General features: G+C 54.1%; 7 protein-coding genes across 7 annotated transcripts; 5 read left to right on the top strand and 2 right to left on the bottom strand.

Annotated features, from left to right (window-relative positions):
- Positions 1-628: 628 nt before the first annotated feature.
- Positions 629-991, bottom strand: CPAR01_03821 (uncharacterized protein; the record flags this gene model as incomplete). Its single annotated transcript, XM_060488107.1, has 1 exon — positions 629-991. A coding segment is annotated over one exon (363 nt), but the record flags the coding sequence as incomplete, so codon positions are not given.
- A 797-nt stretch (positions 992-1,788) lies between these two features.
- On the bottom strand, positions 1,789-2,220 carry CPAR01_03820 (uncharacterized protein; the record flags this gene model as incomplete). Its single annotated transcript, XM_060488106.1, has 1 exon — positions 1,789-2,220. The coding sequence occupies one exon, from the start codon at positions 2,218-2,220 to the stop codon at positions 1,789-1,791; it is 432 nt and encodes a 143-aa protein (XP_060352312.1).
- A 773-nt stretch (positions 2,221-2,993) lies between these two features.
- CPAR01_03819 (uncharacterized protein) lies at positions 2,994-3,329 on the top strand (the record flags this gene model as incomplete). The annotated part of the gene is made up of 1 exon (XM_060488105.1): positions 2,994-3,329. The coding sequence occupies one exon, from the start codon at positions 2,994-2,996 to the stop codon at positions 3,327-3,329; it is 336 nt and encodes a 111-aa protein (XP_060352311.1).
- Positions 3,330-4,401: 1,072 nt separating this feature from the next.
- Positions 4,402-5,680, top strand: CPAR01_03818 (uncharacterized protein; the record flags this gene model as incomplete). The annotated part of the gene is made up of 2 exons (XM_060488104.1): positions 4,402-5,260; positions 5,451-5,680. 2 exons carry the CDS (start codon positions 4,402-4,404, stop codon positions 5,678-5,680), a joined length of 1,089 nt encoding a protein of 362 aa, XP_060352310.1.
- A 1,856-nt stretch (positions 5,681-7,536) lies between these two features.
- Positions 7,537-8,800, top strand: CPAR01_03817 (uncharacterized protein; the record flags this gene model as incomplete). Its single annotated transcript, XM_060488103.1, has 4 exons — positions 7,537-7,990; positions 8,043-8,082; positions 8,166-8,211; positions 8,345-8,800. 4 exons carry the CDS (start codon positions 7,537-7,539, stop codon positions 8,798-8,800), a joined length of 996 nt encoding a protein of 331 aa, XP_060352309.1.
- A 787-nt stretch (positions 8,801-9,587) lies between these two features.
- On the top strand, positions 9,588-11,186 carry CPAR01_03816 (uncharacterized protein; the record flags this gene model as incomplete). The annotated part of the gene is made up of 1 exon (XM_060488102.1): positions 9,588-11,186. The coding sequence occupies one exon, from the start codon at positions 9,588-9,590 to the stop codon at positions 11,184-11,186; it is 1,599 nt and encodes a 532-aa protein (XP_060352308.1).
- A 499-nt stretch (positions 11,187-11,685) lies between these two features.
- Positions 11,686-12,162, top strand: CPAR01_03815 (uncharacterized protein; the record flags this gene model as incomplete). Its single annotated transcript, XM_060488101.1, has 1 exon — positions 11,686-12,162. One exon carries the CDS (start codon positions 11,686-11,688, stop codon positions 12,160-12,162), a length of 477 nt encoding a protein of 158 aa, XP_060352307.1.
- Positions 12,163-12,564: the final 402 nt, after the last annotated feature.

The raw sequence follows: 12,564 nt of genomic DNA, 5'->3' as shown, positions 1-12,564 counted from the left end.
TCGTCAGCGAAGCGTGCAGCAAACTTGAGAAGAGGGCGGAAGAAGAACGCGGAACAGAGAGGGCGACAGAGCGGGAGAGCTAGTCATTGCTTGATCGGAGCCGGTCCAGACCTTGGTCGGTCAGCAAACAGCTGGCTAGTGTGGGCTATTGGTCGCTCGAGATGATGATCGGTGATGATGGACGATGCGTTGACACTTGTCAGCTGCTGTTGCTGATTCTGATGCTTCCGCCAGCAACGGGCAGGATCAGAGACGGTAGCGGAACGAGTAGAAACGCTGCTGGAGCATGCCGTATTCCGTCAAGCTAGGACTGAGCCCTCTGAAGGGGGATCTGAAGGGGGAAAGGAGCTCGAGATCCTGCATCTGCGGGTGCTTCGGCGTGTCAAGCCAGCGTCTGGTCTTCCGACAATCTCGCATCGCACGCCGATATTGTTCTGGCGTCTTATGGCCCCGACGCAAGCTTGTTTCCCTTTGGACGTTTTGCGATGGCCGTTTTATCCTAAAGTAAAAGTGCCATAGGTACATAGTCACATAGTGCAGTTGGTGGCGTGTGGAATCTTGGTTTCCGTCTCGCGGACCTCACAGATTTTGGATCTTTCGTCCCGTGTGCGGCGGCCGGAAGCTGAGGTTATCCGCTGCAATCTGGACAAGATTGGGCAAAGCGAGACAAGCCTTCCATCACAGTGAAGTGTAAAGGACGATGATGACTGGGAGATGGTAGAGAAGCGTGAGGAGGTCGGAGGGAGCTGGGGTGACCGTTGAAGGTGTTCCTGAGTCTTTCGCCCAACGTTCCATTGCTGTCTCCAACGACAAGAGGAGTGGACATCAGCTGAAACATCTGCAGCTTCTTGGGTGGAGCCTTTAGACCCACCTTCAAACCCAGAGAGTCCACACCTTCCTCCTTCCTCCTTCCATCACACCCAGGGGAGCAGGTACGTATCTTTTCTCTGTCATCGTGAACAGAAGGGAAGGGAAAGAGCCACCTCGCGGAGCACAGGAGGAGTATGGAAGGGGTGGGGACGTACCCAGGTCCAGGTCTCCATCCTCAGGCTTCCTTCCATCTTGCACCTGCCTCGGACGGATACTTTGTCATGTTCTTCGTCTCGTCAATGTACTTCACTTTTTGTCCAGGTTGCTTCTCCCACGCAGTGGCACTAGCTCCGTGGGCTGACTGACTGGGCTCGACTAACGGCAAGGCATGTGTGTCATGTCTATTGTGTGGAAACTAAATTGTAGAGAGTGCGTATGTGTGTGCCTTGTGTCCTGTGCACACTTGCGTAGCCTCTACGGATACGTGGTTGGAATGAAGGATTCAATCGACCGATGTGCTGATGGGATGGCCAAAGATGGGACAGATGACATACTGGTTGGTTTTATAGAGAGGGAAATGCCCTGTATCAAGACATCTTGTTTGAAGGAAGATGCTAGCTATCGCCACTGTGGTTTATTGCAAGTCGTCATGGTAATGGGCTTTTTTTCTTTTCCCTTTCTCTTTGCAATATGGCCTTTCATGCCGCGAGACTGCGATTATTCACCATGGGCTTTTCTTGGAACAAGATAAGAACGTAAATTGGTTAGACTCTAGCCATAGAGTCCGTGGCAAATGCCGTGTGATTAGGTGAGTTATTCTGAGCTTCTTACCCCATCCCACCATGTTCAGGACTCAGGAGACACGTCCAAGTATAGTCACGACCCCTGCACCACTTTGCCCCTCACCTTGCTCTACCGTGGCCCGTAACAGACTTGTCCGTATTGTTGTCCATGTATACTCCGTACTGATAGTGGAGGCTAAGAATGTTCCAGGAGCAAGACAGAAAGGGGAACCTCGCCCGGCCCAACTCCGTTTCGTGATCTCTTGAGGGTTTGTGTTGATTTCAGCCATGGGAACTTGGGAGGGAAGGCAGGTCCAGCGAGAAGAGACTTCACTCTCTCAGGCACCAAACTCCAAGCCCCACGGGTACGGCGTGCCTCCATGAGGTGGATGCGACGTATCGGTACCTTGGGCATGGAGACGACGGATGACGGACGGCGGGCGCCGGCCCACGGAAGGAGACGTCCCACCTCTTGTCGTCCCACCACTGCCCGGCTCCCCAAAGGAAGGAAAGGACTTCCTGTAGGTAGGTATGGACGGAGAGAAGGGTTGGACTTGGCAGGCAGCGGGAGAAGTAGCTCCTTCCACCCGGTTCGACCCTCAAAGCCCGATCTTTGTGTTGACCTCATCTTCGTCTTAGTGTAGTAGGCACACAGGCGTGTTATGTGTTAATTATGTATCCGAACAAATAGCCGTATGCAGAGTCTCCGTACTCTCCATTTTTGCCCACTCACCGTTGTCACTTGTAAAGTTGTGAACCCCCCAACTCAATCTTCGACCCATCAGCCAAGCCACAGCGCCACTTCGACATGGACCAGCGCGCCAAACCCCCTTCGAAGCTTCGATAAGTTGGAACCGGCATCTGAGCTGGGGCCTTGAACATGGACATGCCATGCCCATGGACCTCATTCTCGACTTCGACCTGGACTCCTTGGCCTGGATTCCGCCACACACAGCATCAACTTGGCACACTACGGATACAGGACCTGGATAGAAGTCTGAACTTCACCTCATGCAGCACGACGGATCCCATCTGATTCTATGGTGGCCCCATCTCCCATCCCCCCCGCCGTCCGTAAACTCATCTACTTACAACATTTGTACCTTACAGAGAGTACTTTTGTGCGGACACGCAGCGAAACCATCTACTTACGACACATACCCTTCCCATCAATCTATGAAGCAACAGGCACCTTTCAAGTCTGAACTTACTAGCGTCTTTGCGTCCCCTTGACCGTCGACATATCCCGGATAGATCAAAGCCATCTCTGCTCTTCGCTAGGCTCTAGAATCTGGCAGTGCATCAGAGCCTCCTCCTTCGCCCGCCCGCCCTCCGTCCCTCCCCCCCTTTCGTCCCTTCATCCCCTCCTCCACGGCAAGCTGACTACATGCCACCGCAACCATGATCCATCACTGCCGCTGCGATACGACGCCATCCAGCATCTGGGCTACTCTATCCCATCCCATGCTGCCAGTCACTACTCCTTCGACGCATCTCAATATCCCGGCTTGCAGCAGCCCCGTCTTGAAACGTGGAGGCAGATTCCCATGGGCCAATCGCAAATCGCACATTCGCAGCCCCGGTATGCCCACCACGGATCGTCCGCCGGCTACGTATCGAGACGGCCGAACTTGTTCCATGTCGCCGCCGTCCTACTATACATCTCTATGCGGCACCTGGCCTCGCGACTGCCACACTATGCGATACCCTGCAGCACATCAGCCCGCATCGCGCTGACGACGGCTCTCACAACCTGCTCGTCTTCATGTCGCCCTATCTTTCATATACTGCCACGTACCGGTACGGGTACCATTAGTCCTTAATATCTGACGCGCCTGGCTCTGCCCAGTAGACTACTGTACTTGACGGAATAGCCTGCAGAGATAGCACGCCATCCTTACTGCACTGATCGGTCGTCGTCAGAGTCTCGTCGCTACGGGCGAGCTGACGCTTCCCACAAGCTCTCACGCCATACGCTGCTAGGTGGTGGGTGGGTGACCCAACGCTTCGTCTCGTCTTGCGTACTACGTAGTGTCTACGGAGTAGTTGGCTGCACTACATTGGCGCAGGGGCCATGATCCCTGCTGTCCGTAGGCCAATGGCAGTTTGGCAGCACGCGACTGAGAGATGCCGTCCCATGGATGATGGAGCTGTTTTGAGCTGCCAAAACTACGACGACATCACAGTCGTTCAGGGCTATGCTCACAATTAAGAATCCCATGCGATGCGGAAGAGGGCCTCTGAACAGCCGCGTTATCTTAGACACGGATCCTGGACGTTAGCAAAACGAGGCATATGCACATGCGTTCCGGTGTGCAACTGTGACGAGAACCAGACATCCATTACCTGCAGTCGACAAGCGGCCGCCTAGAGCAGCTACGTGCCTGTGGTTCGTGCTGGATTGGACGGTGAAGCAAATGGGAGTCATCCGTCTCCCGCCAGTTCGTACACCTCATCCGCCGATGCGATGCGCTAAGATGCATTGTCTGTTGTCAAGGGCCGGCTCCACGTCCTGAGCCTCAGAAGTGTCAGTGGCACAGAGCAAAGTCGCACTTGAAATGGCTTCAGAAGAAGCAGCAAGAGAAAGAAGAGCAACAGAAGCACCGCGAACACTCGAGCAACCAGCCAGTACAGCACACGGGCCTCATCACCTCGTGTTGTGAAGTGAGATGGATGGAAGGTCACAGACAGCAGAGACGTTTTCTACGGCGGAAGCACGGGCTGGCGTCACATCTAGTGGCAGTCGACAAGTTGAGACAGGCCCAAGGGCTGCCATTTGCCAAACAGATTGCCGCAAAAATCAACCTGGATGCTCAGCTCCAAGGCTCGCACCCTCCTCCTCCCCTTGGACTGGACTGGCACCACCCAGCCCCCGAATCTCCGTCAGATTAGAGTCGGTCTCTTCTCTCTGTCCCAACCCAAGCAACCAAGGCACCGCGTGGCTGCAGCGCCGTTGGATATTGCAACCGCAACACATGCACAAAGCACACAACACAATGGCGACAAAGGAAGCACTAGGCCGTTGGCGGGGTCTACCGTCTACCGCCGCCTATCGCCTCTCCCGGCCGCCCTATGGCTTGTCTTGGTGCGCCCAGCCATGTGGTTTTGCTGGCCTCATCTGGTTGCTTGCATCTATCAAACCCGTCTTGACGGTATCACTCAATGGTCGCCCAATCGACATCTCATTGCCAAGGGGGGTCATGACAGCCAAAACACGCTCCATGCGGTGGCCACCGAGCGACATGGGCAAAACAATTGCGCCCCGGCACTCGCTTCGGCTTCTCCCGACCGACTGAACATTCACCTGCACATGCCCGAGGTCTGGTGCGTGCGTGCCCAGGGAATTCGGCCCCCTCCCCATCACGCTCACCTCTCTAGCCCACGGTCAGATACCAATCCGGTCAGAGATGGCATACCTGAGCCCTTGTCCCCATCCACGGTCCACCCCATCACGGATCCCAGTCTCGTCAAACGAAGCACTTCCTTGACAAGTTTCACGCCCAATCCCGGGTCTCAGCTTGCAGATCGATGGATAATCTGTGCCTCAGGGCCTCCCATTTGCATCAACCGAGCAGCCGCAGCACAACCACCGAAGAGCGACCTGAAAGAACGGCAAGGAGCCATTCTACAACCGCGCTCGTTTACGGCATCTCTGCCGACCTTGAAGTGTGCCAATGGAACGACGAACTTGAGATAGATCCCGTCGTCCGCCCTGCCATGCCTATATCACGTCCATTATATCAATCGGCTTAACTATTTGGAAATCTAAGCCCTGCCCGGACGTTTCCCCTGCGGAGATCATGGTTCAGACGGAGTATCTGACGCCATGATCTACTACGGTCCAATCTGATGCACAAGCAACAAGCACAAGGCCACGGGGAGTCGCCCTAGTCACCAGCAATAACCATCACGCCAAGCTCCCACGGCAACCATTCCTCCTCCTCCAAAAAAAAAGTACGCAAACCACCACTCAGCACCGTTCTCACCTGCGCCCTCTGCAGAAGCAGGATGATAGCAGGATGATGGTCCCCGACGATGGACAAGCTACAGGCAGTGTACCCGCACTAGCACAGCACAGCACAGCATAATAGAGCCCCGAGCAGCAAATGTGAAAGCTGCCACTTCTCGAGCCAGTTACACAAATCACCTCAACTCAAGACAATGCCCCCCCTGTCCCTGGAAGTGGACATGGACCCTCGTCGAGACCAGCGGCCAGTCGGGGGCTTTTCTTCCCACCGGCGTGCCCAAACCTACTGTGGGGAAGTCTAAACAACGACGACATCCCTTCCCCTTCGACGCATAATGCCCAGCATCCTTGCGTTGCCGCAAGTGGAAACTCTGATCAGATTCACTAGCTCTCCCACTCTTCTCTTGCACAGTGATCATGCTGGCTCCCGTTGCGAGCCTCCTCTGTCCCCATCTTTTCCTCCGATGCTTGCTCGCGGCTTTCGGGCCTTGCCCCTAGCCTAGTCGTCGGTCGTGGTTGTTAGACTTGGGAGCCCTGACCTGACAGACTGCGGTTGGGCTCGGTCCAGCCATCCGTCGTCGTCCCTGTCGTCGTCGTCTGCTTCTTCTTTCATGTACCCATCTCAAGCGTATTTGACCTAGTCATGACATTCGAAGCTGCTGCTTCTGTTGTGATCGTCTCTACACCCTCCGCCCGGATTCCTAAACAGCTACCGTCTTCAACCCCTACCGTCCCTTCATGCGTTCTCAGCACAGCCCTACTTCACCTCTGTCCCTGACGCCCCGGGCTCGTCCCCGTCTCTCGCTGACCATTCGTCCTATCTTTTGTTTCTTCTTCTTGTGTCTTTCCGGACACTGGCCTTGAACTCCCCCTTCACATTTCGACATCATCCGCATCTGTCTGAAGCCTGCCAAAAAATCTGTCACTATTTGGTTTATGTCGAGGTTGGCGTGTGCCTCTTCCATGGCATGATAATACTTGCGCTCCCGAAACGAAACTTTGACGAACTTCGCCGAGCCTCTTGCCGTTGTTGACAAGTACTCCCGGAGGAAACGAGCACCGATTCAGATTCAACCTTTGGACCGGAATTGTCTTCTCACTCTTCTCGAAGCACAAGATCACCACGTTTGGGAAACAGCCTCGCATTCGGAGCATCAGGAATCTAGAAAAACCGCACCAGCGTTCGGCAAGCCACTCTCGCGTGTCTGCACGACGTCTCCTACTTTGACACTGCCACACGTCAACCCCCTTGATCGTACAGCTTTGGGGCCTCAGCTACGGTACGAGGAAGTCACTGTTTCCTCTGCTCTGTTTCTCTCGGTTCGAGGTCGATCCGACATCTGCGAACTGCCAGGGCGTGTTCAAGCTAAGAGGTGTTAAAGTCCCTTTCGGATGACCCTTCAAGTACACCATTGGGCGACTTGAAGGTGTTTCGGCTGTTTCAATCCGCTTTTGGAACTGTCAGTGCGACTCTGAAACGGCGATCCCAACGATAGGTCTGATATTCTTATCGTTTGCTTCTTAACTTGTCATCGCCTCCTGTACTACCCCTTCCCCTTCCCTCGTCGCCTGCCCGCCTCCCGGGCGCCACACACAAAAGCTTTGGGATCTCCCATCAACCTTATCGCTTCCCTACGCTTCCTCCCACCACTGTCACCTTACCTACCTGTCCCCCTAGTTGTGCGACCTTCGCAACCTGGGTTTAACAGACGACGAGTATCCGATGTATCGGACTGGATCCTAGAGATCGGACATTATCTTCTTCTCACCAATAACTATCATCGACAACAAGAGACAGGTTCTCGACAACTAAACTGAGGATTACAAGTTGGACTATTACGACCTGAACATCACGATACCCGGCGGACGTAAAAGAGGGAGCTTTCAGGGACACATATCACGCCACTACCCCAAGGGACCGCCAAACTGGATTCGTTTCGGCGACAAAACTTCTCCCACGTTGTCCGCGCTTGAGCGATGGACGTGACATCACTACTGAACGTAGCGGCGGGAAAAAAGCCATTTATTCGGGACAACTCACTCGAAACCACTTCTGTACCGATTTTCCAAAGACAAATCACCACATCGTCCCCGGAGAAGACAGCTTCTTCTAGGCGGACAAGCGACGCTAGAGCACCGCGGAACCGCACGCCATGGGATGCGGGCGGTTACTCTCTTCACCTAGCTCTTGACAACAAGTTTCCTGCTTCCCACACCAAGCCTACATACTACAGCGAATCCGACGTGGATCAGTCGGCTTCCACGAGCTCTTGCGACGCTCCTTCATCGAACTGCCATTCTAGGGCCAGCTCTCTCAGTTCTCTGGCACACGAGATGGCGCATTCCGCCAATATCACTCCAATGACGAGTACACACCCTGGCCGGTATGTATTGCATGGTCCCGTTCTCAGCGCAACACTGGTGCACTTGTGTATTTGGACGACCTCGTAGACTGACTCCCTCGCGAAGCCTGGCATACCTAGGCGAGCCAGAGTCGCAACTTCATGTTGCGACTAGCCGAAGGTGAGCCAGCTTGGGAGGTTGCCTAGGCTTCTGACAGTTTCCACTATCATTCTTAATAGTACTCAGCGGCTGACATTTCCAAGGACTAGCATTTCCGGTGATTCGGATGCTCAACTAACAGCAAGGCAAGTACTTGGCGCCGTCTTCCCTGCCGTTGCGCTGGCCTTATCTCATTGAAAGGCGATTGTGTTTCCACGGGATTGTCTCGTCGGAATTGCAAGAGTCTCCATGCTACAGAAAGGTGCTCTCGTTTTACCTGTAGATTCTAATCTCGTCCAGGCCCAACCTCCCCCGCGAAGATGATGGGCACCACGTAACAGGAGGATTTCCCAAATCCCCGAAACATAAGTTCTCCGACAGCCACAGCAGTTTGTCATCGTACACCTCCTCAAATCAATCCGGAGGACACTCGAGGATATCCTCCTTATCTACTGTGAGCGGCATTCAGCCGTTCACGTCCCTGTTGAACGATGTACCGGCTTTTGACACAAAACTCGATCACCAGCAGGGTATGGGTGGCCCGGGCATGATTGATGTTCAGCCTCCATCCCCACGAACGATGGGTCAACATGATCCAGTAGCTTTGGATCCCGCAATGAAGGGGACTGGGCGACCAGGCAGTCCGTCAGATGCTATCTTGATCACCAGAGGTATGGGCGGTAGCAACCGATCAAGTCCAACTGATGGTTTGAGGTACGTGAAAATATGCGCTTTGTGATTTAATCCTTCCCAAATCTCGCCCTCGATCTCATGAGTCTTGAGTTTGAAAGAGATCGCTGGCCAGGAGCAGTTTGCGTTCAACTCTCCAGATCGCGCTTTCCTATCACCTGGCTCAACTCAATCGCACCTCCCCTATCCTGATTTCATTCTACCATCTACTATTCGTTTCACTTTACCTACCGTATCTTCACTTCACCCTCTTCATTCACCTCACGATAGCCTCGACCTCACGTGAATGAACTTCACATCGAACTGCGATCTCACACGTGACCTGACCGGGTCGCTCCTTCCCTTTCATCTGACTGTGAATCGAATCTGCGGTCTCAAGGAGGCCTTGTGATTCACATCGAATTCCCTTTCACCACCTTGAGACCGCCTTGAGCATCACGATAATCTTCCTTTCTCCAGCCTATTTAAATCACTGTTCGGAGACTCGATCCCTCTTCCCCCTTTCCTCTCCATCACACAACTCCTCCGTTCTTCCTCCAAACAAACGAGATCGTTCGTTCCTTCTACTTTCTCCAAACAATTCAGACCGCCCAATATTACTTAAACTCCATTCCGAGCTGGACTCTTTACTGATTACATCGAGCAATAGCCCTCACTCAAAACAACAACAAGACAACCTCAACTACCTATCATTACCGCAAGATCAATCTTCAAGAACTCACAAAAGGGCTGTTTCCGCGCCCGACTTTGCCGCTATTTCTGCGCCTACCTTCCAACCTTTCCCTTCGGTTTCAGAAACCGCGCCTTTCCCACCGCAACAGCAGCAACCTTACGGTATGTCGCCTCCCGATTCTCCCCCTGCCGTGTCGGGCAGCGACGAGATCAAGTGTATGTACATCGAGAACTGCGACACTGGATCTCAGCCTCGCAAGGCCATCTCGCACATCTTTGGTCGCAACAAGCTCTGCACCCGCATGATTCCCGCCCACGTCTGGGTTCATTTCTGCCGCAAGCACTACCAGCGAAGCCGTTACCGCAACGCCCATGAGTACTCAAAGCTCCAGGTCGATCTTGTTCAAAAGCAGATCGCCAGAGTTCAGCAGTGGAGCGACGAGAATGAGAGAGCTGGCAAGGCAGGCGTGGTGAACAGCTGGTCTCTTGCCATCCGCAAGCGAGAGCAGAAGCGATTGGAGGACAAGAAGGAGTCGAAGAAGCGTGCCTACCAAGATGAGTCCGAGGACGAGCAGCTCGACGGTGCTATGCTCAACGGCACTGCCGTCCCCGAATGGCTCCTCAGCAAGTGCGGTGCTGGATACACCACTGTTGCTATTCAGGAGATTGTCGCTCAGTTGAAGACCGAGATCGACGGTGGCAGCCTGAGCCAGATCCCCGACATCGAGATCCTCCCCACCATCAGCAGCGACGGCCCCGATGAGAAGCCCAAGACCTACCTCAAGCGCAAGACAAGCGGCGGCGCTGCTCACAAGCGTTCCCAGTCGATGGGTGTCGCCTTGAGACCCGAGGCAATGCCTATGGCTAGACGTGTCAGCCAGCCCAATGCCTACTGGGGCCATGACAGTAACCACACCTTCTCACTCGGAAATTGGGTCCAGAATACTGATATATCTCTAGCCGGCTTCTACGAGGATCGCAATGCGATTCCCGGTATGCCTCGAGTTCCGTCTGGCATGCGTCGCATGAACATCCCGCACCGCCCTGCCTTTGGCAACATCCGCGAGAACCATCCTGAGGAGGATTACTACCGCCAACCCCAGATGGGCTCCGGCCCCTTCATCTTCGGTGCCGGCGGTCCTCAAGGCGGCCCCCTCCCTGCCCCCACTCCCCAGCGTCGCGGCAGCAAGTCCATGGCCTCTCACCTCGAGACCTCGACTACCATGCCTACCTATCCTGACCCTCGCCGGGCATACCACCAGCGATCTCAGAGCGAGATTGGCGGAGGCTTCCACCAGGGACAGGCTCCCACGTACCGACCCAACTCGTCTTCGGGCTTCGCTCCTTACGGATACGCCCCCAACCCGGTTGATCAGCAGCCGCAGCAACAGCAGCCGCAAGACCAGTACGATGGCACCTACCCTCGTCCTCACGACAACCCGTTCGCCCAGGCCGCTCAGCCCAACTACTATGAGGATCCTCAGCGGCAGTACGCCTACGGCGCTTCTCCGTTCCAGCCGAATCCCGCCGCTCGCCTTGGTCCTGTTGGCGCCAACAGACACACCCGTCACCAGAGCACTCCGAACGCACCCCGTGCCATGCACCGCGCTCCTTCTGCGCACGGCTTCGCGGTGGCCCCAAACCAGCAGGGCTATGATCGCACTCCCGAGCACTCGCGCCATTCCTCCTACGCCACCCCGCCCATGCAGCCTATGCAACCCATGCAGCCCATGCAGCCCATGAATGACGGCACCCGTCATTGATTGGGGCAATCCGAGATCGAGACAAGAAACAAGCACTCTTTTGAAACGGCCTTCCTTATACCCGCATTCATGTCACGTCGACACGGCATCAAAATCGGAGTCAACATTGGGGGACGGCAAGCGGTCATTTGGTTTTCCTACACCTCTCTCTTTCTTTAATTATCTCTCTCTCTTTTTCTCCTCTCGTTGCACGGCCAGGTTTTGCATGAGGAATAGCGGAAAACAAAATTCACATTGTACACCACGGACTTTCTTTTATCTCTCTCTCTCTCTCTCTCTTTCGGCAAGGGCTTGGCCACGTACCTGCCGCCCTGACAACGATCGAATGATGGATGACTGGACATCGCATGGATCAACGGCACACGCTTGACACAAGCAAAACTCGGGGGTCGGTTTTGGGTTTCTTTTTTAGAAAGTCCTAGATGGGCAGGGCAACTCTTTCATTATTTCCGACTTTTTGCTCCTCTAGCAAGGTCGATCTGGAAGCACGACCCGGGTGATGGTATGGAGTGGAACTGGCATTTGTACGAATACGGACGGAGGCTGTCGGCGGTTTTGGGTGGGTTCTTCTGGCGGACGGACGGATGGGAAGGGACTGGGTTTTGGGATTCAGTACGGACCTGAAAACGGCGTTGGCTTTTCCGGTTCTTGCTTTTTTTTTCTTTTCTTCTTTTTTGCCTCCGACGCGTTTTTCTCTCTCTTCGCTTCTACCCGTCTCCAGCTCTTCTGCATTTTTCTGCCATTGGTCAGTTTTGCGGAACGGTTTTCCCCTCCAACTTTCTTTCTTTTCTTTCACCTCACTTCTTTCACGCTCTTGACAGTGGGTCGTTACATCTCACGAATCGGTCCAAGTCGCAGAGCAACGGCAAGTTGTCACGGGGAAAGACGACTAGATCTGAAAGGGAACCGGAGGAGAGTATGGAAGATGGCTGAAGGGCGGAATGAAGCGGACGCGAAACCAAAAAACTTTCCTTGAACCTCGTTTGATAACGCTTCGTCTTGCAAGGGCTTTGAACGCTTAGATAGCTCGGCCTAATGAAATACGCAGTTAAGCTAAGATCCTTCCCATACGCCTTGGTGTGAAATGATGTGATGTGATAGCCAAACAATGAAGTCGTGGTTGGCTGTGTCTCCTTTTGATAGATGAATAATGGGGGAAATAAATCAAGGGAGAGAATGCATAATTCCGAGGCTACCCCTGTGGAAAACCTGGACGATTCACATTGTAAGATACCGTTCCGTCTTGCAAATCTGCCTTGATCGATTCTCGATAGGTGGTTATTGGCGAATATCTCGCCGAAAAGGTTAAGAAAAGTAGTACATTACTGGAAAAGAGTGCCAAACCCCGACCCCTCTCTCTCTTCACAGCAGAAAGGCG

The sequence above is a fragment of the Colletotrichum paranaense genome (assembly GCF_030867605.1).
Source record: "Colletotrichum paranaense strain IMI 384185 chromosome Unknown Scaffold_3.1, whole genome shotgun sequence".
Lineage (NCBI taxonomy): Eukaryota > Fungi > Ascomycota > Sordariomycetes > Glomerellales > Glomerellaceae > Colletotrichum > Colletotrichum paranaense.
This window is presented reverse-complemented; position numbering and strand designations above follow the sequence as displayed.